This window comes from Thermobia domestica, chromosome 15, assembly GCF_964235325.1.
Source record: "Thermobia domestica chromosome 15, izTheDome1.hap1.1, whole genome shotgun sequence".
Taxonomy (NCBI): Eukaryota; Metazoa; Arthropoda; class Insecta; order Zygentoma; family Lepismatidae; genus Thermobia; species Thermobia domestica.
The window spans coordinates 24848081-24874650 of record NC_137468.1 but is presented as its reverse complement, the minus strand read 5'-3'; the positions used below and the strand labels follow the sequence as shown (position 1 = coordinate 24874650).

At 36.7% G+C, this 26570-nt stretch overlaps 1 protein-coding gene across 2 annotated transcripts in view; it reads right to left on the bottom strand.

Moving 5' to 3' along the window:
- Nucleotides 1-26570, bottom strand: part of LOC145672132 (late secretory pathway protein AVL9 homolog) — a 73977-nt gene that overhangs the window by 22217 nt on the left and 25190 nt on the right. The window contains exons 5-7 of one of the 2 annotated variants that reach the window (XM_081741432.1): nt 9369-9467; nt 3636-4185; nt 683-817 (exon numbers count right to left, since the gene is read on the bottom strand). In XM_081741432.1, the coding sequence (XP_081597558.1) occupies nt 683-817; nt 3636-4185; nt 9369-9467 (784 nt within the window). The remainder of the gene's footprint in view (nt 1-682; nt 818-3635; nt 4186-9368; nt 9468-26570) is intronic. The other variant, XM_081741433.1, reaches the window with a different exon arrangement.

The window sequence follows — 26570 nt, the reverse complement described above, 5'->3', positions numbered from 1 at the left end:
TTAGATAAGTGCGATGCAGGTATTACACTATATATTCATGTGTACGATATGAGTAATAATTGTAGTAGTGAAAAAAAAAAAAAAAAAAAAACACCCAAACGGAAAAAGTAAAAATAAATATGTAAATAAAAAATAAAAGCAATAACTTTCAGTGTTTGTACTAAGTTTCGTGATACATTCTTTTTAAGACTGTTTATAACCAGTTCTGTGATTTTAAGTGTTCTTTGTACTAATAACTGAGCCAGCTTGATTTTGGAATATCTTCCACCATCTACTTCCTGTTAGAGGAAGAAATATCTTGTATAATGTGAATTTATCAATATAAACTTCTGTTTCTCAACTTCAACTGACGAACTGAATCTTGAACTCTTGAAATAATGTCTAAGATGTACCCTACAAGCACGACACCAGTGGATGCGTCTATTTTAATTTGCTGAAACGTTGAACAACGATGCCGAATTCGGACGACCCAAAACTGGTCGAGCAAGTCAAATAATTTGTACTAAGCACATAGAAAACTCAATATTTTCACCTTTCGGTTGAAGACAAAACATTATCACTATATTACAAAAATTCACTTAAAAAAAGAAATGCTTTTATTCAAGGTATTCTACAATATTCTACAATAACTGGTATCAATGTGATCAGACAAGATTAAAAAGACGATATCATATGCACTTACCTCAACTAATACATCGGTTAATCTTCTCTTTTGTTTAAATAATACATTTGTGGCTCCAATGATGTAACCCCTAACGTTAATGTCTACAAGTAAATCCAAATACGGCAACGAGAGGTACGGATGGCACAAGTATCCCTATGGAAAACAGTAAAATCGAATTACAATTCCACAAGACGATATATTGTTTGAAAAAACTGGTATATTTAATACATGTGATCTTAAAGGGTAGTAAATGTCTATATTCTATGCTTATTTCAATTACAACACACTTTCCGAAATAAATTCTCGAAGAAGAACAAAGAAGTATTCGAAAAGTTCACTTTTTTTTTTTTTTTTTGCCACATTTTGATGACTTAAAAGTAAAATGTCACTAAGGCTAAAGGAGAGGAGGATGAGATTAGAAATGAATGAAAGGACAGAATAAATAAAGTGGGAGGAAACGGGAGAACCTCGAAAAAACCCACGCACACGGTGTTTGTCTACCACAGAACTCACTTGGCGCGAGCTGGGATCGAACCAAGGACCCCATGCACCAGACGTGAACGCTCTACCGCTGGGCCACCGCGGCCCTTTGAGAAATTAAGGTGAGATATCGTGAATTTATACGTAATCTCTGTACCAAAACTGGTGCAAAATACTGTGCAAAGAAAATTTACTGAAAATAAAGGTGAAAATTGAAATACTTATACAAGTGAAATAAAGAACCGAAGTGTTTTATATTTCAACTGCTTACCTGTAATCTTTATCAACACTAAAAGGGCTAAGAAAATAGGTACAAATGACATATAGGATTGTTATTATTACACTACGCCTAAGGGTACTTTTTTTTTTTTTTTTTTTTTTTTTTTTACGATCCACGATTACTAAGAGAAACGGTGATGATGATATGATGATAATGGTGGAATGATGAAAGTGAGAAGAAACGGAAAAATTCCAAGAAAACCACCACACACCACAAAGCCCACTTTGTGAAAGCAAGAGTAACACCTGAAAATAAATGCTTCTTAAATATAGTGTGTCTCCAATAGTTGTAGAAAAGTCAATCTATTCTAAGTGATCAAGCATGTGCCGCTCGACCACCACCAAAAAATCTATTTTTTTCATGAATGTTTATCCTATATCAGGGTACTTCAAAACCACAATTAATTATTTTTTTACATCACATGGCGACACAGCGGCTGCCGTCATATTGCGTTTTATCGATTTCAAGCGTTTACGTTGTTTTGAATATCTCAGCATGTATTTGTCCTACCAAATTGAAAACTGCTGGACGTCTCCAACTTGTGCACAGCTAAAACTTGGATCTCAACATTTTTGGCTAAAACCACTTGAAAGGGATGAAGTCAGGGCATATAGTACATTCCCCAGTCAGTGAACACTCACTCGCTGTAAACAATGACTGGTAAATATAGATCAGACCAAAGGACAATAGTCTCCTGCATGAGTTAACAGTTAAAACAAGAATAAACATGACTGAATATCATTGATATAGCAAGCAGCAAGAGCAACAAGAACTTACGAAGTTTTTGTCAAGTGTGCATTTTGACTTTTCTCGCCTTTTGCTGATAGCGGCATTCTTCACCAGTGCTGCTGTGGGTGTGATAAGACAGTGTTACAACTAGAGGAAAGAAACGAGCTTGAGAGCCTTGACTTTACTAACCATTCATCCTACTTTATTTTACTTCACAACAACGAATTTCCAGTTGAATTTGTGAACAAAACATCTCCTAGAGTATGACGTCATTACTTAATACTTTGACACCCTTCTGCTCAAAAACACAAAACGCGCCTCGTTGTGTGTTATGGTATATTCAAGGACTAACTATTCCCAAAATTTTAGATTTTTTTATCCAGCCCCATTGGAGATATTGGACAGTGAAACATGCCAAATTGGCATAATTCCCCAACTTTACGATTTTTTTCAGGCCTCTGGGAGCAGCTACAGGTCTGTAAATGTTTGTGTATTAACTTATAATCCCGGACTACATGCGCACACAAATTCAGATCTCTACGTCAGTTGTTTCCTCTTCCCAAACATGTCTTCAATGTCCAAAAATGTTGCTACTGTAGGCCCTGATTTCATCCCCTTCAAGTGGTTTTAGGCAAAAATGTTAAGAGATCGAAGTTTTAGCTCTGCACGAGTTGGAGACGTCCAGCAATTTTCAATTTCGTAGGACAAATACATGCTGAGATATTCAAAACAACGTACACGCCTAAAATCGAAGAAGAAAAAAAATGAAAAATGATGCCAGCCACTGCGCTGCCATGGGATGTTCTAAAAAATAATTAATTGTGGTTTTGGAGTACCCTGATATAGGATAAACACTCATGAAAAAATTAGATTTTTTTGGAAAGGTCGAGCGGCCATTTTTCTTTTTTCTCGACCACTTAGCATGGATTGACCCAGAAGTGACTAACTCTTCTGAACAATTACATCAATAATTTAATAACGAATTCACAAACTGAAGGACCATTTTTCTACTGTAAATTAAAGAAAGCTGATCATTCTATACGACATTTAGAGGTTTTGTAGAGCCATATTTTTTGAAGTTTTTAAGATTCAGAGATGTATGATTGCCTCCCGAAGAGTATGCCAATGTTCACGTCCGAAGACAATGGGTCCCTTTCGTCACTCAATCAAATCCTTCTTCGGTGCATGGTTCAATCTGTAATGAAATGATACCGCATCACCATGCACGTCTTACCACCCTCACACTGTCACAAATAACATACAATACTTACATTCGCGGTCTACAAGGATATTGCTATGCCAGTCCACTTTCTACAAGGCCCCTAAAATGCCCACTTTGTCCGGGGTGCTTATTTTCTTATAATAATAAAATTTTGGTATCAAATATAATTTGAACCATCCACTCCTTTGTATCTTTGAGAAATTACTTTGTCGTAGTCCCCAAAGACTTTAATACTACAGCAAAAATGTACAAAACTTTACCTTGGAAAAAACAGTTAACGGCAATCCGCTGTTTTCTAAGCTTAGCTGCGCAACCTCCACTAAATTTGGCTGAGGTTTCGGCGTTTCTACTCCTATCCTACCCTCCTTTTCCTCTTCTGTTGGGGACACATTTCTCTCTTCAGACTGTCCTGATTCAAAGAGATCTAATTTGTCTTGACTAGGCGACTTCTCTCGACCAGACCAGTAGTTGAGGGCTCCCGACAACCTCCCTTTGAACGAAGACACCTTCGAGGAGATGTTGGATAGACTGTCAGAGGTTGGTATCACATCTTTGCCAGAGTTACTTGACGCCAAGCTAGTTCGGCTACCATGCATTGATTCTTGGTTTGAATTACTTTCCTTCTGTTTCATCTTCAATTCTATCTGAGCTTTCTCGTCTATTGAATTGGTTTCATTATTTACATCGTTTATTAACATATTCTCTTCAACCTTTTCTTCGTTCTTTACGTCTTTTGTCTTATTATCAGACTCTTTAATCTGTTCATTTATCTGCTCTGAGTCATCTTTAGACTTCACTTCAATTACAGTCCTGTGAAGAGAAAGTGAACACTGTGTACATAATAGTAACAAATTACATCCAATAATACCTTAAAGTATTTAAATATCCTGTAATACCTATAAACAGGAATACCACATGGCCAGTATAAGATTTAGCAATAAGAACGTCAGAATCAGATCCTTATTAGCAGTAACAGAGCTCTCGGCACGGATCATAGCGTCCCCTCCCTCAACAGTCGTATTCCAGTTTTGGTCCGGGCGGAGTTTCTCCCATAAGCCTACAACAGAACTCCTTTCCAGTACCCACCACATATATCCCGGCTCTGTCATAGATTGGAAGTTTTGAAAAATAAATTTTTAACTGTGTTGCTAGTTAACGAATAACATTTGCCGGCCTGAGAGAAAGAGGAGGAGTTTAACTTCGCTGTTACAGAAGAAAAGGAGGCGCAGTGGGCAAGAATCTGTTCCAGAAAACTTTACTCTCAGAACGTCAGAACTAATTCACAGAACTCTCTGAAAACTGGGTTACGCTTAGTCCAGTTGTGACAGCGATAAGTATTTCTTTCGTTACTTACGTTCTGACGAAGTGTAATTTATTTTCTAATATTTGAAATTTCGTATTTAGCAACATTGGATTTCTATATATAATTTCATATTAATATTCATTTCTGAGTTTACTTTTCCATCTTTACTCTCAAAAATTGGTTTGGGACATCATTCACGGCGTCTTCTGGTGCATGCCCTCAGTTTGCTCATTGATAAACATGGCATGGTTAGTTTCAAACTGAGATAGAATGAAAACTAAGTGATAATGAAATACATATTTTTTGGCATTAAGTTTTGTGGGTGTCATTCAAATGTCCTCCTCTGCTTCAATGGATGTAACTTATTGATTATTCTGGACTTATTGCATGAATTTCTCGGAAGTGTTCAGTCGAAAATTTTTTATGTGAATTCGACGCCAAGTCATGTTCTTTCTCCTACCTGGTTTATTTTCTTAGGTCTGTGAAAATAAGCCAGAACAATTCTTTCACTGAAAGGAAACACTGAACGCATCACTAGGAGTTTGCCGTACAATATGTGCGCAAAAGTGGTGCAAAATTAGACCTTCAGAATCCAATAAACCTACCGAAGCAGAGGACCTTTGAACGACGTTATCTTGAAAAGACAATTCAAATGATTGCTTTCCACAATAATCATAAAATAAAAAATATTTAATTATTACGAAATGAAATTAAATAAAATCTTTAAGTCACACGGTTATGCCGGCTAGGCTAAAGGAGATGGTGATAATGAGAAATGAATGAAATGGTGGAATGAAGAAAGTGAGAGGAAACGTGAAAACACCGAGGAAACCCACGCACATGGTGTTTATCCACCACAAAAGTCACTTGGCGCGACAACCACAGACCCCTTGCACCATAGGTGAACGCTCTACCACTGAGCCACCGCGGCCCCCATTTCATTATTGCAAGTAGATTTCATTATCTCACTTTAAAGTTCTGACGTTCTTATTTGCAAACCCTTTACATTAATATCGGGAATTTTTCTAATCAAATGTAAAAAAAAAAAGTAAAAACAGTCAAATATGACTTCTAGTGGTATCCCGTGTGCAATTTCACGGTAGAGTATTGCGGCTGGTGTCATTTTGTTCCTTATAAGGTAGGGAATGAGAAAAGTGATGGACATGTCGGACCCGCGACTGAGAGGAGGAGAGGGGGTGGGGGAAATGATGTCATCGTTTGCTTAACCCCTCATAACTTCGTTCCTAATCATTCGATTTTATTATTATTATTATTTTTTTTTTTAATAAAGAAAGGTCTAAGTACGTTCTACACATTATGTTATTAGCATCTTTTACGTAAATGTAGCAGTTTCGGTTAAAATTTAAAAAAAAAAAAAAAATCATTTGATAAAATAATCATTTTTGTATTATTTATTTATACCAAATATCTAAATTTATAAAGAAGAGCATGAAACACGAATAAATTTTTATTTTCAAAATCGTTGTTATACAAAACGTGAGGAAAAGAACAGTATACAAAATCTAATATTTCACTCAAGAGAAGCAATTAATATTCTTTTAATTATCATTACACCTATTCCAACAATTTATTATATTCACACCAGAAGAAGGGTATCCTTTATTTTTCAGTATATGAATATAATAAAAAACATGTGACTGGAGTACTTATTTCATGATAACAAGGGCGGATCCAGGACGGACTTTGGGGGGCGGTGGGTTGTAATACTGCTACTTAGAGGTACTTTTAAGAGCTCCAAACTCTGGGATTAACTTTATTTATATATAAAATAAGTTTTTTTTTTGTGGGAGGCCCCCTGGATCCGCCCCTGCATGATAATTAAAACATATTTCTAAAATACTTATGAACATCTACAGAATTAATATTAATATAGATCAGATAATAATAAATTGTAGGAATAGATGTAATCATAATTAAGAAAAATATTAACTGCTTCTCTTGAGTGAAATATTAGATTTTGTATACTGTTCTTTTCCTTACGTTTTATATAACAACGATTTTGAAAATAAAAATTTATTCGTATTTCATGTTCCTTTTTATAAATTTAGCTATTTGGCATAAATAAATAATACAAAAATGATTATTTTTTCAAATGAAATATTTTTTCTTAAGAAAAATCCTTTTTAGAAATTTTAAGCAAAACGGCTACATTTACGTAAAAGATGTTAATAACATAATGTGTAGAACGTACTTAGACATTTCTTGAAAAAAAAAAAAAAAAAAAAAAATCGAATGATTAGGAGCGAAGTTATAAGGGGTTAAGCGAACGATGACTCATCATTTCCCCCCACCCCGTCTTCTCAGTCGCGGGTCTGACATGTCCATCGTCACTTTTCTCATTCCCTACCTTACAAGGAACAAAATGATACCATCCACAATACTCTACCATTAAACTTCACACGGAATGAAAAAAGTGACCACTAGAAAACTGACTATTCTTGAAGAGTTAGGAGTTCCCGAAACCATTAAAAATGAATTTTGGAGTTCAGTGTCTCTTGTAACCATAGGGCTTCTATGCTCTCAGAACATCATGCTTCTATGTTATAGCTGTGCTAATAGTTGATTGACAATTAAAGAAAAAATTGAATGACAATACATAAATAAATCAAGAAAGAAATGGAGTGACATAGCTAAGATACATTCTTTTTTGTGTGTGTATTAATCCATAGTAAAGCATTCCCTTCATAAAATAAACTTACACATTAAATTCCGTGTTTCTTGAAACGCAAAGAAAGGTTGTTAGAATCATACGTAGAAAATGGTTAACACCTCTAACCTCAACATTTTAGTAATCATTCTTCCTGAATAAAGCAGTCTGTCAGATTACTCACAGCTCAATATTTCCTAACATACAGTTTATCTACTCTTCTACGTATGGGTTTGTGAACTACAGACCTAGTTCAATGTTGATGTTAACTGCACTCCAAAGACAGCACAATGAAATCGACAAGGGTTCATTATTATTGGACTGTAAACTACTGGAAACATGTTGGCTGGTTATATAAATCTGGATTCCCAATGTCGACAGGACTACGTGTATACTCCGATTATTGTCGGGGGCTATAGCATCTAGACCTTTTGTTAGCCACACACGGGCGGTAGTGATGCTGTAGGTGATCTCTCTGGAGACAAGATGGGCTAGTTATCCCAGCAAGATTTCACTTAACAATGTTGAGTAGCTGAGCATCGTGGTGGATCGAGTGTAACAATTCATGTCAATTGAGTTTCATGCTCATTACTAACAGGTCAATGACTCGAATGAAAATATCGGTGTGTTCCCATCTCTTTTTAAGAATAGGAGAGCTTGAATGGGACGATTTTGAGATGAAAAACGAAAAGTTCGGTCAAACGTCGAGTTACAATAGTTGATGTTTGATAACAAGTGAATCGGGAATCTGGGTAATAATGATTGGTGAAGCTTATAGCTGAGGTACTTGGGATTCTCGATCAAAGAATATCGCTTATACTTGCTCCCCCTGGAAACCACAACATGGGCGCCCGTGTACATAATCATCATGAACCTTTAATTTTCATATTTCACTCACCAGGCAGATTATATATATATATTAGATGTCGAGTGTATCAAAAAGGACTTTGCAACTTTGAAAACTCGACTCACGTAGTACACTAGTTCAGAAAGAAGCCACTGAAAGCATTAGCGGCAGTTGCAGCAAAGATGACTGCCTCTACTGGTTCCAAGCGTGCTAGCTGTGTGTTTTGCTTTGAAGAATCCAACTCTGTGACAACTGTGCAATGTAATTTTCGTACAAAGTATGGTAAAGATCCTCCCAGTAGGCCTACTATTTATCAGGAGCATGTTTTATTGAAACTGGATGTTCGGTAAGAAACAACGAACCTTCAGGTCGTCCCCGTGCGTCTGAAGACAACGTAGAACGAATAAGTTTTGTAAACAGTCCTACAAAATCAATCCGGCGTACTTCTCGACATCTGGGCGTCCCACACATGACAGTTTGACGTGTGTTGAGAAAACGGTTGTATCTCAAACCACACAAATTACAAATGGTGCAAGGATTAAAAGACACTTGGATTCTTCAAACCAAAACACACAGCTAGCTCGCTCGGGACCAGCAAGGGCTAATATCTTTGCTGCAACTGCTGCTAGCGCTTGCGGTGGCTTCTTTCTGAACCAGTGTACTACGTGAGTCAAAACTCTATGTATTTTGCTATAAAATGACACCAAAACCATGTCTGTAAGATAAAAGAATAAGTCAATATAAGTTTTCAAGATTGTAAAGTCCTTTTGAATATGCCCTGTATACAGGCACGTTACTTAACCGATGCATAGCATAACAATATACTAACAAAAATGATTTACTAAAACAACTCCAAATTCGGGAATAATTATGTTTAAAATGTTAAGATTAAGACTTTCTCAAGATTCTTTTAAACAACATTACGAAAGTTTCATCAAAATCGATCCATGCTTCGAATAAACTATGTACACAATAGTTCCTCATTCATTTATTCTCAAAATCGGTTAGGAAGTGATTGATCAGGATTTCTGAAAAACAAAGCGATAATTATTATAAAGTGATGATACAATGATACTTAATTCCACATAAAAGAAACTTTTTACCACCACAACTTCAAACCACAAGCACACACGAAAGACGACAAAAAGTTCAAAGACCTTTTAAATCATCTTTACCTGTTTACTGCAGGTACTTCCTTTACAGGGGAATTTTTAGATGAATCACCATCTCCATTCACGCTGAAGTCTGGTACAGGAGACATGGGTCGAGATGGCCTGCATCAAAGAATACACATCCCCATCAACACAGATACACACGCGCACACAATCAACAAGAGGAAACAAACAAACAAACAAACAAAAGTTTGGAAAATTATGATATTAAGCACTGATTTGTACCGGAAAATGATTTTTTCTTTTAATACAGAAAATAAAAGTTTTGACATACTTTAAGTTCTTTTATTTAATTTTTGACCCAATGTTTCCCTTCCTTTGCTAGAACCACCATCTGAAGAATTATCAATATTCCAATCACATACTCGCCAAACTGCCTTCTGCCTTATTTAAGGATACTTCTAGTTTCAAATTTGCGCCCTAAAAATATTCCTATTAATTTATAGACTAAATGAAAAATGTATTATATGCGACCATTATATGTAAACTTAAATGTTACTGCAAAAATACCAATTGTAGTAGTTCGAAGAATTGCTGTTTTTGTATTACCAGTTAATATTTTTCATGTAATGGACGTAAATAATAAATTTTTAATTTAGTGTGTTAATTAGTATGAAGAATTTTTGCAGGTTCAAATTAAAGACCAGAAGTATCTTTAAACAAGTGAGTTTCGTTCCAGTATGAAACTACGGTAAACTTCTAAAGTATGCAAATTCAATACTTAAACTTGCAGTGGTAGTAGTACCTGTATAATTACTGGTTGCAAATAGGAATAAGATCAAAGATTCTGTTACTCGGACTCTTGATTCCATAGCTTACTTTTCTTGCTCAATGGAGATTAACATTGAAACCAGAAGTGGTACTTGATACCTATTACTACCGGTTGCAATAATAAAGAATAAAATCAGAGATGAAATATATTTTTTGTATTGAATCCATATAAAAAAAATGTCTGTCGCTAATTATTTCCGTTTTATCCATTATGCGATCGATATTGTAATCAAAAAATCGTACATTTTTATATCACTTTTGGTTTCAACAAACAGATGAAAGTAGAGACTAAATTCATTCTTGGGGCGCCGAATTTGTGTCAAAAACAGTTTTGTTTATATCACTTACCGTTTCAGCTCTATGCAAGTTTAAGTATTGAAACTGGAACAGCCAGTAAATTTCAATCACTTCCGGTTTCGTAGCATGTTGCGAATGGTGATGGTATGTTCTATTCAGACGCTGAATCGATTGCTAAAATCTGCTTTTTTTTTCTATTACCGCTTTTTGATCCATTGCGATCAATGTTAAAACCGGAAACGGTGGATTCCTACTACTTCCGGTATGAATAATGTTAACAGAGGAGGTGAATCTTACTCTCGAGACGCTGAATCAATTGAAAAAATCCGCTTCAATATTGAAACCGGAAGTAGTAGTAAATATCAAGCACTTCTGTTTTCGGGAGTGTTTTGCGGAGTAGATTGCAAAAATCCGCTTGTCACTACCTATTACCGGTTTTGTTTTATGACGAGAGTTGAAACCAGAAATGATTATTTTATTATCACTCCTGGTTTAAATAAAAAGTTAACATTCAAGATGGAACCTATTCTTGGGAAGCTAAATACAATGCGAAAAACCACTTCTCGATTTTTCTTACCGTTTTTCCTCTGATACCTGTCAACAGACGAACGAACATAGCCGTTCTATAAGACTTTCGACACTTATAGATAGCATAGTTTGGAAGTCTAGTAAAGAAAAAGACAGTTTGGCAAATATGTTAATCGAGTCTTGATATATTTTTAGAGATCTAACCTTAGGTGATGCTTCTAGTGTAAAGGAAGGGAACTATTGGGTCAAAAAGAAAATAAAACAATGCAAGGGATGTTAAAACTTTTATTTTCTATATGATATATGATTGCGTGAACAAAATGAAAGCATTATGATTTTTTAAAAAATTTAACGTCCCATGGTTATGGCCTTTAGGCCAAAGGAGATGAATGATCAATGAAAGTGAATAATTGCGAATTTAAATTTTTGTGCTTTTCCACCGGGATCACGTTAACCAAAGACACAGGAGCCAGCAACTAGATGAGTGGGGAGAGGCTGAATGAGCAATGAGCATATGATTATTATTACCGTTTATGAATCGATCACGAATTGTATTAAATAAGTACGGTAAACGTTGCAACAGCCATTCTAATCCTCTCGAATCTTCAAATTTAGGTGAGCTACCATCATAGAATGAGATCTTTTTGTTGAGAAGGATATAAGAATTCATTGATCATATGAATGCTACAACGTGATAGAAAGTACAGAATACCAAGAAAGCCATATCAGTACTAAGACAGAATGCTAACCCAAAGGAACTACAACGTACACTGCGTAACTTACTATTATTATTTCGTGTTGATAGTGGATGATTACAACATTACATGTTAGTAGAACGTATTCGCATGTATGCATATGCGATACTATACTGAATTACTTCTTGGCTTGTTCACAATATTCCAAACTTTACGTCCTATCGCACCCAGACACGCACCGCTCAACAAAACATTTTCACATTCAATATCATGAAAATCATAAGGAAAAATTAAAAAGAAAAAAATGGCAAACCAATTACAATCAACATATGATCTGTTATGCGTTAACTAATATGTACGCACTTGTAGTAGTAATGATAAAACTATTCAGTTCATTGACTAACTCTAGTTATGGAGAAAGAAAAAAAGATCACATGAATATGAGCTCTACAACACCATTTAACTTCCATTATTATATTTGAAGATGAGTTAGTTAAGAATACGAAAGCATAATCATAAAATAGAAAATATGAACTTTTTTTTTTCAGATGAGTTGCTCTGTACATACTCATTACCCACCCATATTTTATATATATATATATATATATATATATATATATATATAAAGATACGTCTTATTTGCACGTTATTGTAATTGTGCGAGGAACGTAATTCAACTAATGGCAGTACTGACCGATGATTAATAAAAAATCGAATGATTTAATTATAAACAAATGGAAGTATTCGTAGTATGTGGTCTGGTGACTCAGGTCATCTCTATACAAATTATCGTGTGGCAAGAACCAATAAACTTGCACCATTCTCACCAAACATATTCTTAAAGTAACAGCTGAGAAACTAATATGTCAATCTAGTGTAATTTACACTAACTTACAGATGATTACATACTCTCTTTCTTTGTGAATAAAAATCACTGAAATTCAAGTATTGCATACAAAGATCTTTACGCTACATTAATGGGGTTTCTAACTGCGATCTCCGTTTGCTGAGTGATTGGTTTAAAAAGAGTTTTTTTAAATTGTGATCTGCGGACTCCAAGTGATCCTCGAGTTCTGCCCTGTAGTCCTCTTAGACTGAATATTAATAATTAAAAAAAAAGTCAAGTGACACACACTATTGTTGACAGTCAGTCTCAAACGGGTATTTATTGTATTAATAACAGATTATATGATTTAATAAGGTAAAGACTACACAGGTTATACAGACAATACATCTATATATTGTTATGAAATATTCTTGATAACCTTCAATTAATATTAAAAATATATTATTTTATCAATACAATTATTAAGGGAATTTTAATTATTATTATTTAAAAAATACATACAAGTACAGCCTCAAAGCAAAATAAGATAAATTTGCTTTCGAAGAAAACAAGGGTAGGGTACTCTTCAGAACATTTTGACTAAGAAATGTGGTCTCCATCTGTAAAAAGTTTGACAAACGCTGCTCTAACCTATTGACCTAATAGATCAATGAGCAATATATGATAATACATAGCAATTGTTAGAGAAATGGGCGATTGGAATTCGAGTCCCCGCTAGATCAGCATCCAGATATGCTGTATGGTTATATTGTTATTGTGCTGTGCCTTCAGGTACACAGCATCCGAAAATTAATCATTATTTATTCACCTGCTCCTCAACTATAGACATAACAATACGTAGATCGGAAGTAGGCACTTTTGCAAACAAAGTTCATATGGACCTGTGGTTGGAAGTGCATAGGTTCTTAGTTACAGGGTGACGAAAACGTGAAAAAATGGACTTTAAAAGGTCCATAGTTCCACTATTATAGACCGATCGTGGTCGGGTCAAGACATCACTGCGAAACTAGTATGTGAACTATCCAATCCATATTTCAGAACCTCCGGTACTTGCACAATCATTTTTAGAGAGGCTGTTTGGGAGTATTTGATCACTCTCCACCTACCTCTCTAAAAATTGGTGTGTAAGTACTGGAGCATTCTTAAACATGGATATTTGGATAGCTCACATACCAGTTCCTCAGTGATGTTTTGACCTGACTACGATAAGTTCCATATTTGTGAAGCTATGACGTTCACTTGTTTCACGTTTTCGGAACGCTATAACTCCGAAACGATCTACTTTGGAGCACAGATCAATATGCACTTTTTTTATGTGAGCTTTTCCCAAAATATTTCGACATATTTTTGTAACCATATAGGCTATATATATACAGTGGCGGATAAAGGACATGATCAAGGGAGGGGCTAAACCATAGTTTGCAGCTTTATCCAGTGTAAAGCAGGACTGAAGCTCATTTTATCCAGTGTATAACGGAGCGTGAAGGGGGAGCTATAGCCCCTACAGCCCACCCTTGGATCCGCCCCTATGTGTATGTATATATATATATATATATATATATATATATATATATATATATATATATATATATAGATGGTGATCAGAAAAATGGAAACATCTGTAGTTGGCAACACGTCTGATGTATGGGTTGGCAGTGGTGTCGTGGCGCCCACAGCGCCGGACCGCTGATGGTGGTGTGTTAGGTCGGTCTCCATACTACGTCAGGCGCAGTGGAACAGCAGTGTCCAGTGGCTGCAGCAGACGGAGGTAGTGTAAAATGGGAGACCTCTCCGATTTTCAAAGAGAGCAAATTGTTGGTGCGCGGTTATGTTTGGTGATTGTGACGGCAGTGGCTACTGTGTTAGGTGTGTCGCATGGGACAGTGTCGAAGGTGATGAGGCCTACACAACACCCGGGAAAACCACATCGGGGAAGCGGAACAGTGGGCGGAAGAAAATCATGAGTGACAGGTCACGCCGAGTATTAAAGCGCATTGTCACGCAGAACCGTCGTGCCACTGCGGAGCAAGTGACGGAGGAACTCAATCAGCACCTCACCCACCCTGTTTCGACAATCACAGTCCGTCGCGAATTACATGACATGAACTTACGGGGTCGTGTTGCACGGGCCAAACCGCTCATCAGGGACCATAACGCTTTCGCACGCCGGAAATGGTGCCGCGACCATGCAACTTGGACCGTTGAGGACTGGAAACGTGTGATATGGTTGGATGAGTAATCCTTCACCCTATTCCCAACCACGGGCCGTGTTTATGTGTGGAGAACGCCCAAAGAAGCTTATGATCTGCAGTGTCTCCGCCCAACTGTGAAACATGGCGGCGGCTCGGTGATGCTGTGGGCCGCCATATCATGGTTTTCATTGGGTTCTGTGGTCACACTTAGCGGACGAATCACTGCCAACGATTATGTCGCAATTTTAGGAGACCACTTGCATCCTATGGTCCGGATGTTGCATCCTATGTTCCCGGACAATGACGCCATCTTCCAGGATGATAATGCACCCATTCACAGAGCTGGCGTTGTTGCAGCGTGGTTTGAGGAACATCGGGATGAAGTTCAACACCTCCCCTGGTCCGCCCAATCCCCAGATCTCAACATAATTGAACATCTGTGGTCCGTCTTGGAAACACGACTCCGTCGACGATTTCCACCTCCATCCTCTCTCACAGAACTGGCCGATGTCCTGCACGAGGAATGGTGTAAAATTCCACTTGCTACCATTCACGACCTCTTTGCCTCCATCCCACGTCGCATCAAGGCTGTTCTGAAGGCGAAAGGTGGCCCGACACCATATTAATCTGGTAAGTTGGAATTTCGTTCAGGTGTTTCCATTTTTCTGATCATCATCTATATATATATATATATATATATCCGGATCTCGAACCTGGGTTCGAAATTCGGATTTGGATCCGAAATCTGGATCTCAGATCTTGATTCTTATCCAAACCCACATCCCACCCAAATTGTGATGAACTTGAATATCTAAAAATTCGCCGAAAGAAAATTTCACGAAGTCCTGACAGTGAAGAAAAAAAAAATAATAATAATAAGACGAGTATTGACAAGTCTATTTGTCTCTTTCATTCTACTCTGAAGATCAAATGCTTGCCTTACTTTAAAAAAATGATCCGGATGAGAGTTCGAATGTCGAATCTAGGTCCGCCCATAAACAGTTAAAACAAGTACTGACTATTTGTACGTATATTTATCTTGCTCAGTATGCTCAAAATATCAAATGTATACCTTACAATTAGATTTAATAAGTATTTAGTAAATCACAATATGAGCACCGAGAATAAACTATGAATTTTGGTGTCCCTTATCTAGATTTGAAATTTCGGATTCATACATAGAATCAGGCTGAAAGATAAATATTTGAGATCTGGAAACCGAAACATGTGCTAATACCAAGATTGTAGCTTTGTAATGGGAGCGGAAGGCACTTGCACTAATTCCTCATGTACTTTGGAGAACACGAGAAGCTTAAAAAAGATAAATATTCTTTTTTAGGGGTAAGTCGCGCTTTAACATGACTTTTCATGAATGTTGTGTTCAAAGACGAAAACTGTAATGGCGACTTGTTTGAAATAAAGGCCTTTTCATTTTTAACAATAAAGATACGTACTTTCACATTGGGGAAAATTAGCAAAGCACATTCCACTGATTAGTGCTGGTTCTTATGGAAGCTTTCACATTGAACCGGAAGATTTCCTCATGTGGGTATCGGACTGCCACAATTCACCTTGCTGAAAGACGTGGTTTATCAGGAGGCAGGCCAAGATTCTTCTGGACTTAGCCTGTAGACTGCTTCTGGTCTCAATTATTCCCATACAACAAGACTAACCCATATATATAGTTGGTTCGAGAAGAGTTAAAATATCACTAATTGACCTTATAATCGTGATTTAAATATTCGTAAATCAGAAGAGATGTGAACGTTAAGCGTTAAAATAAATCCGATAATTCCGTAATGAAGAAATTTATATGCAACCTAATGATAGCAATAAAACTCCTTATGTAACATTTTCAAAGCTAAGATTACCAGTTATCTTCTAGAAGAGGGTTTACGGCAACATAGAAAATTATAAATCCAATTATTAGAAGTAGTACCTCTGACAGCCCCGCATTTCACATCACCATCGCCCTTCACATCCTGACAAGTGGGCAATTCATTTACCCACAATGATTTTCAGCCGTACCAGTAACATCAATATCTCAGTTTGGGTTTGGGGATCATGCTTCGCTGAATCTTGACTATCACCATCAGCAGCTATTAGACAATCAGAACTTATTTCTGTACTAGATAATGTGGGTTACTATAGCTTTTCGTCTGTAGAAGACGAAGAGTGTATGGTATTATGGCAGAAAATGTTTGGTACATAAGACTTAGATTGACAGTATTTAGGAGCAACTTTTAAAATAATCAGTTACCTTAAATGTGCTACGGCTTAGCCGAGAAAACCTGACAGCCATAGTCGAGTGGTCTGCGGCATTAGACTATGGATCGTTTGCTGTGAATGTCTTGGATAGAAATCCCGCTTCGGGCATAGGTGCTTTTAACTGTCCTCGTTTACTTCTATGTTTGTGTGGTGTCATAATGGTTACAGTGTAATCCGTGCAAAGCGATCAACAGGTTAAATAATCTGATAAAAAGCTGTTACCTTTATATATATATATATATATATATATAAACAGTGGTTAGCGCGTGCCTTCGGTGCCCGTGGTCATGAGTTCAATTTCCGGAGAGGTAATCAACAATTTCGATGTTGACCCAGCATCGTGAGCATCGTGAGGACAATTGAGGAGTTATCTTAAGTAAGAGGTAGCGGACTCCAATCTAGAAAGCTGGCATTACGGACTTCGGGTGTCGATGCGTTGACTACACATCCTCACTTTGAACGTAAGCCCGCTGGTAGGAACCAAAGGACTGTCGTGCAAGAGTTTAGTTTGTTTTAATTATCATAAATGCCTTCTTTATTATTAAATTTTATCTAATATTTTCTTTTCAACTGGTTTGCGAAACTCAGAGCTAGCTACTTGTTTTCTTTTTAATTCATGTTCATAGTTAGCACAAGTAATCACTAAAGAAAAACAATGTTTTCAATAAAATTCGTCTCGCGTCTTTCGTAGCTCTAAGTTTAGTTATTTCTAGCTTTTTTAAAAGTTGAAGGTCGTTTTATCATTTTCCCCTTGTTTTCCCTATTTTTTCTAGTTTTACCTATGTTTCTTTGCACGGACATTGCGCCTATACGCACGTGCTTAGTGTATTCGTTTACAAAAGCGGGCCATTTTCCTGTCACTATAGAAAAGTAAGAGTGCCCAGTATCAGAGAAATATTAATTGACGCATGTAAGTGAATATATCTGCAATGAAGACATAATTACTCAGTTTTTGCATCGTGCATAGTTTCCTCATTCTCTTTAATCTCTTCACCCCCGCTTCCCGAATTCCAATTTTAATATTCTTTCTTGAACAAGGCCCATTTAATGGGGGACTGATGTCTCATGTAGGCTTAACCGTAACATCAGCAATAAAGAAAGTAGGGTTTAATTTGCACTAATTTCAGAACATTACATTAATTATTAGCTCAATAATAATAATAATAATAATACGGAGCAAGCTTAGGATAGTTGTTAGGATTCTTGCTTCGTAATTGGGTAATACCGGGTTCGAATTCGGAGACCAGCCATCCTGACAAGATTTTCCAGGGTTGTTCCTCAGTTATACTGGGCAAATGCTAGGTTAGTACCTTAATCTAAGGCTCTGGAGACCTTCCTTCCATTCCTTTTCCAATGTTTTCATCTATTGATTACTACAGTGTAAAGTTGCCTCTAAGGATGTATCTGGTAGCTTATAGTAAATAAACAATAACGACATAATACATCTTCACGAAACGTGTGGGTTAATTTAACTACAGCCTTACAGTCCCAATAGATAAATAAAGTTTTAATATCAATTTCCTGAATTTAAATACTATTTTCATATTGTTTTAGCTTTCAATTTTCTCATGTATGTTCCACCGAGAATTGAACCTGAGATCACATGAACAAATGCGAATATGTTAAATATTTTTGAACACTTTAATATACAAAACACAAAACGCTTCAATGATACGATGCATGAATATGTTTTGGTTACGCCCTGCAATGTACGATTAAAGAAACCTGGAGGGAGAAGAAAAAAAAAATACCAGAAATCTCTTTTTTATTTACTCCAACAAAGTCCCGATCTCAGAAGGGCAAGCCATAAGTTAGGTAATAAAGGCATACAACAAACACTTTTATTAATACTAATAATACTACACAACCATTTCTCTCTCCTGAAATTCTCGTATGTATGTTTAAAAAATCTACCGTTGTTCCATGCCAACCAGTCTATATTTTTTGTTGTACCTTCGAAGTGAAAGATATTCATCATTACATTTGTTGGACTCTAGTAAGTCAGAAATTACAATTAATAAAGAGTTTGTTTTGTCTAGTATTCCTGCGATTAGAAGGGCCTTATCTAAAAAATATTTCATTTGTATATGAGAAAATAGTAAAATTTATTTTCTAAGAATAAAATAAATATTTTCAATGTGAAGCTAACATTAAGTTTAGAAGAGGATCTAAAAAGAAGAATTTGTTATCATTTACATCATTTTCAGACAATTCACTACACTCTGAAATGGGAAGAAGTCAAACTTGGAAACATTTTACTAAAGAGACTTCGACAGAAAGTGCAACACGTAAATATTGCAAGGTTAAAATGAAATAAAGAACAAAGGTAGCACAAACGTGTTATGGAAACATTTGAAAGCATAGCAATCTACTATATTAGTGAATCCGAAAAATGTTTTGACGAATTTTAGATATTCAATTTTATCATCACAATTTCAGATGTAGATTTGGATACCAATCAAGATCTGAGATTCGAATTTCGGATCTAGATCTGAGATCCGAGATCCCGATCTCATTGGGTCCAGGATATCCGGATCCGAAAATGTTTGGCTATCCCTGATATCTATCTATCTATCTATCTATCTATCTATCTATCTATCTATCTATATATATATACCTAGTTATATCATAAATACTGTCACAAGTTTGAATGTGAACAACACAGAGAGTATTAACACCAAGGCAACTTATTTTGGTCATGTTTTACATTGATATGTTGTACACCTGACGCACGAATCATTTTTCGAAATGTCCTCCCTTGGCCTTGATGCAGGCACGACGTCTGTCCGGCCACTGGTCAATGGCATTACGCATCACGTCCATGAGAAAATTGTTCACTGCTTGGGTTAAGGATTGTTTCAGACTGTCGATAGATGGATGCCGTTTACGGCAGACCTTTTCCTGAAGGACTGCCCAAAGTTTGTAGTCCAACGGGTTAAGGTCCGGGCTGCTAGAAGGCCAATCAGCGGTAGAAATGAAGTCGGGGACGTTCCATGCCAACCAGTCCTGGGTTGTTTTCGCTTTGTGACCTGGAGTGGAATCCTGCTGGAAGGTCCACCTTTCTCCAGGGAACCTAGTAGCAGACAGTGGTTTCACTATAGGTGTTAGCACTGTGTCCTGATACACCTTGGCAGATGTTTTAACACCTTGTTTGCAAAAATGCAGCTGGGTCGTGCCTGAGTAGCTCACTCCCCACCAAACCATCACTGAGGCAGGATGATGTGCCCTCTGATCCCTTGGAGCTGCCTCAGCAGCTGCAGTAGATGACGTGGCATACACACGGTCATTTTGGACGTTGTAGGCCTGCTCAATTGTGAACACCTTTTCGTCAGTGAACGCAATCTTTCTGCGCAGATTGTTGGCGTAACGCCGCAACAGTCTCTTTGATTTAAGAACCCTCTGTGACATTAATGTTTGAGTCAGAAAGTGACCAGTCCGCCTCTTATATGCCCGTAGATGTAGGTCACTCCTGAGAACACGAGACATGGAATTTATGTTCATCTCAGCAGCCATCACACTTTGTGTTCGAACAGGATTTCTTCGAATTCTTGCTGCGACTGCTTTCTGAACCTGTGGGGTTCGTACCGTTCGTGGTCTGCCACTAGTTGCGTGGTCAGCTGCCGTTCCAGTCTCGGTGTATCGCTGTATGGCGCGATACACGAACCTCTTGCTGATTTGTAGGGGTTTCAGGAGGTTGAAAATCTCACCTGCTGTCTTCCCGACCTTGTGTAGTGCAATTACTGCTACACGATTTTCGTAATCGCCCCACTCCGTCAGAACTCAGTACAATATCAACGAATGTCATGAACAGTCAAACACACACTACATATATCTTCCGCTTTATACAGAGATGGCAGCACTGTGCCACTCCGAATGCCTACAGCGCCACTCCAAACTTTGTGACAGTATTTATGATGTAACTAGGTATATAGATAGGTAGATAGATAGATATATTAAAATGAAATTTCAAAATAAACTTCACTCTCTGACCCTCTCAAAAGTTTCCTTTTCATAGAGAAAAAATGTGTAAAATATTATGTAAAAATTTTGATATTTCGAGTTGGCTTAACAATGTTTAAGTTCTGCCATGTAAAAGCCTAATGCTAATTGTTCCAGTATTCTATATGTTTCATACAATCAGTTACTCACAGTAAATCAATGTAACTGTAAAAGTTTCGAATAGTCTCCACTGAACTACTACAGAACAACGTATTCTGATTTGAGTAACCCCTTATAGGTTTGCAATCACTGATCCTGAAGAAAAGTTGATTTCCTTGCAACAGAAAACTTTTCTTGTGTATGTTCGATTACTTGCATCGCATATTGCAACTGTTCTTCAGTCTTACGGCGCTCTGACTGAATCGCTTCTTGTTTTAGGGCGACACCACGCTCTGTATGATCATTTGTCGTTGCTTATGAGCAAACAATTGCCTTAGCGGCCTTTAAAGTCACACCTATCACTCTGTACATCAGGGACTTCACTGAGGAAACCATCTGGGATGCCAAGAAGAGCAAACATATTTCTGCTTCTTTTTGTCACAAAATCGACGTGTGTCTTACTTTCTACCAACTGCAAATCCACTTCTACTCGGATTGATATACCTTCTCCTCCTTATATCTGTGCTGAAGATTGTACCATAGCTCGTTTTGTGTTAGAGTCTTGTATATATCATTCTTCCTGGAATACTCGAGAAACATAAATTAAATGCTCTCGACCAGAAGATAGAGGCAAGCAAAATGACAATTTTAATATCAAATCTTAGTAGCACCGTCACTATAAAGAGGAATACCCCAGTGGCTGATATAGAGGAAAGGCACGAAATTTCTTTTAACGCCCTACAAGAACCAAATTTTCTAGAAAAAGCATACCAGTTTAAGACAAAAGAAGAAACTGAAGAACGCTTAAAATACACAGAAAAACTCTTCAATAAAGAGCTCTTTGACGTCACCCCAATTTAGACGAAAAGCAAAAACAAGCAGTTTATAAATTATTGTTCAAGTATATGGATGTTTCTACGTATGCCCCTGATGACACCGGATATTTTAGGGGGTATGCTCATAAAATTAGGATTTCTAAGTCTGCTGTATTTCACGACCGTTCCCCACCAATTTCATTATATATCAGGAACCAGGTAGACAAACAGATTCAAGAACTTATCAATGCAAAAATAATTAGACCCACAGACAACAATGAATTTTGTTCTCCACTTCTGGTACTCCGGAAACATAACACACAAGAATTTAGGATAGTTCTTAATTTGCAGAAGTGTAACAGCTATACCAAGTATTTATCAGTCCCATTTCAATCTACAGAATATGTTCTAAACTCTATAAAGGGAAAAACCTTCATAACAATTACTGACCTTTCTAGTTCTTATTTCCAAATTTTGTTGCATCCTAAGAGCCGAAAATATATGATCTTCGAGCTCAATCATAACAAAAAGTCGTGCGGATTTTTGAGGTGCACAATGGGACATAAAACAAGTTCACAATCCCTGTCTGTCGCAACGAGGATGATTTTGGAACGGCTACCCGATAGGATTGCAAGTTTGCAGATGATATTATTTCCAGCGCTTATAGCTTTCCACAGCAGTTACAAGATTTAGAATTACTATTTAAGAAGCTTAGAAAACACGATTTTTGGGCATCTCCCAAGAAGACATACACAGGTTACCAAGAGCTTAATGTGTTAGGACACCTCGTTAGTGGAGAATCTATTAAAATATCTCCAAAGATAGCCAAGAAATACGAAATTTAAAAAAGCCAACTACAAAGCGGATTCTCAAAAGTTTTATCGGGTTATGTTCATATCTTAGAGAGCATATCAAAAATTTCACAATAAAAATCGAGACTTTCCAGCAATTAGTAATCTCTAAATCTAAATTTAAATGGACAGAGAAGCATGATGTTCTTTTCGAACAATTGAAAGAAGACATACTAAAAGCTTCTTCACTCGCTCATTTTGACGACTCTCTAGAAATTCGCGTGTATAGCGACAGTAGTCAGATGCAATGCAAATAGCTGGAATACTCGCTTGCTATGACCCAAAAACTGATACTGAGAAGGTAGTCGCTTATTGTTCTCGAAGACTGACGAAAAGTGAACAGAAAGCTAGTATGTGGCAAAAAGAATTATACGCGCTCATATATATCTTGCGAAAATTTCCCAACTTTCTACTAAACAGAAAATTCAATCTTTACGTAGACGCAAAGTGCATAGCAACTATGAACACACAACCCGATAAAGTTGGGAAATATACCAGATACAAACTATTCTTAGCCGATTATGATTTCAATATACAGTGTTTACCAGGGTCCAAACATCTAGCAGATATAGTTAGTAGGCTTGAACAAACAAAAGATATCAGGAAGGAAGAAGAGAATGAAGAAAATAGCGAATAAAAAGGCGAAGACTATCATGCCTTTAGATCAAATAGTCTTCAAGTCAATACTATAGAAGTAGAAAATAACAACCTTCTACCAAACATCGTAAGAGAGCAACGTAAGGACGACAACTACAAGGACATCATTTCTGACTTGGAGGGTAAGGAACCTGACAAAATCTCCACAGTTAGATCAGCAAGATTTTTGGTCTCAAAAACGGCATATTATATAGGAAACAAAACCATCCTGATTATGGTTTATTATATCTTCTATGCATAACCAAATCGTTAGCCAACTTGTGGTTCACAACCTTCCACGCCAAGCAACCAACTCTCATTTTGGTTTCTCAAAATCCTATAAAACCGCCATAAAGAAATTTTACATGCCGCATCTCAGAAACTCTCATACTCACAAAATACGCACGTGCCAGGACTGTCAACGTCTAAAGAAGCTACCACAAAAGAAACAGGCTGAATTACTACATCACCCTGTAGGAGATATAGCAACAACATGGGTATATGATGAACTGGAGCCATTCTCAAGCAAAGAGGGACGAAATAAATACATGTTAGTAGACAAAGAATTAGCTACATGTTATGTTATTACAAAGACAGTATACACAATTAATGCTGAAAATATAGAAATTTTTAGAATATGATATTCTAAAATTCGGAGTATTTACATTGCTGTATTGGGACCAACATCCAGTACATGGAGCGGCTCGTTTGCAATACTTAGCGCAGAAGTACGATTTCACCTATAAATATTGCCAGCATATAACCACGCTTCGATAGGATTAGTAGAGCAAACCAACAAAATTATACAAAATTGTTTCAATTTTTTTGTACAAGAACACAATACGGATAGGGAGAAATGGCTACCACACGTTATCTTTGGCATTAATACTTATATACAAGGTGGGATCAAATATTCAGCAAGTTTCTCATTATTTGGATACGAACCTAGGATCCCGACAGAATGTACGCTCGAATCTAAACAACACATACAAGTTGACGGGGATAAATTAACAGCAATTAGGAAGAAAGTACAAACTAACCTGGAACAGGCATATGTTAAACAAAAGAAGTTCTATGACAAACGCCACAAACAGACAACTTATAACCCAGGGGACCTTGTTTTAGTATATTACCCTACAGGAAAGATCGGTTTACCTGAGCACTTTACTATTCATTACAAAGGACTAGTCAGAATTTTAGAGAAGCTTAACCCAAATTTATATCGTCTGGAATTACCTTCCAAATTTCGAAACAGAATCCAAGAAATTGCGGTGGACCGCTGGAAGCCATTCTACGAGGACCAAAAAGAGGGAACACAAAATTAAGAAGACAGAGGCACAAATACAAGAAGAATATAACATAATTCCAAGTACTTACCGGGAACGGATGATGAAGTAACAACAGAAGAAACAAAAAAACAAAAAAACAAAAAAAAAAAAAAGCACTAACATAATATCCCACTTCTTTATTTCAATTATAAACTGTATCTCATTCTGTTATTTAACTTCACTACCTCAGTATTTCCGTTCTTCTAGCAAATGCAAGATCAACATTTCTTTTTCTTTTTTTTTAAGTTCAAAAAAGTCATTAATCCTTGCAAGGTCGAAATACAATGCTTTCTTGTTTCTAGCATCGCTTCTTTAATACGAAAGTACATGAATGCTTATTACGCCATTTTTTCTCCTTATACAGGATGTTCATAAAATCAGGCTCTTAATAACATTATACAGAGTAACCAAAAAATTCACGATCTCTATTTTCTTCTGTTTTAACGAAAATTTTCCAAATTCAAAACCAACAATTATCCTTTTCTTAATTCTAATAATAATTTATCTGTGCCTCATCTTTTATAAGCTCCGTTACAAAACAAAAACTCAACTAATTTGCTAAACATATCTTTACCATTAGAAAGACTTAACTCACCGGCGACTACTACTAACTTTGAGACTCAACCAATACAGGCTACAAATACCAAATGTGACATAAACATAGATACCAATTTTAACCATTAATGAACTGGTATACATTTATTAATTACAGTGATAGCACTTCTGCCCACTTTGAGGGAAATGATAGTGACTATTTTGATCCTGGTTAGATAGGACAGAAACATAGTGTTATTACCATTACATATATATAAATATCACAACAAAGTATCATAGTGATTTTACAGTGTATTATAGTGTCTATAGTGTTCTATAGTGTCTTTTAAAGTGTCTGCAAATGTGTCAGCATTATAGTGCAACTCACTTTCACCTATAACAAATGTGTATTTTTCTCAAAAATAATCTTGCAATTATTTTTTGTCCAGTGTGGGGGGGTGTAAGGATCCCCACATCATAACAGAAGCACATGTTAATAAAACACGTGTTATTGATTACAAACAATGAAGCAGACGAGAAGTCAACACGGAAGACACCGGAGGAAGCGGAAAGATGACGGACCTCACGAAAGGACTCGAGGAGGACAAATAAAAGCGCAACCACGGAGGGACCTGGCATCAGTCGATCAACTGATCAACTAACCACCACCTGCTCTGAGGTCGCATTGAACTAGGAGTACACCTTTCCTATACCCTATGTCACACTGGACTAGGGATCCTCACTACAACCACGCCCCACGAAGCTGCCTTGGGCTGAGGGTTTTCCTTCAAGACTCACCCGGCAAAACATCGATATCCCTTCACCTGGTCAATAAAGGGAAAGACACTATTTACTCTTTGTAATCAAAGATGTTTTGTAATTAGCGATTTTGTAATAAAACTGGTGAAGGGAAAAAACTTGCCCGGACGTCATTTAGTCTCTACCTATAAAATCATTGCGATATAATATATTGCTTATTACTTTCCTTTGTATTTAATATTATTTATCATTAATTTATACATGATGGAATGAATAATTATAATAACGCGACAGCATGTCATGTACAACTTCCATTGTGCTCTGCAGCACACTTGGCAATAATTTTAAATCGCTTGAGACATCTCTAAATATTAACCAATTTGATTCAAATTTTAGAGAAAATTGTTTTTCGTAGAAAGGAACAATATTAAAGGGTCAGAGGTTGACATTTCAGATATGTGAAAATAAGGACCCCCCTAATATACACTATCTTCCAAAAAGTCACCGGTCACTCCACAACTTTCGGAATGAAGCAAATCATGACGTACCTAATATCGGGTAGGGCCTTCTTTGGCACGGATCACAG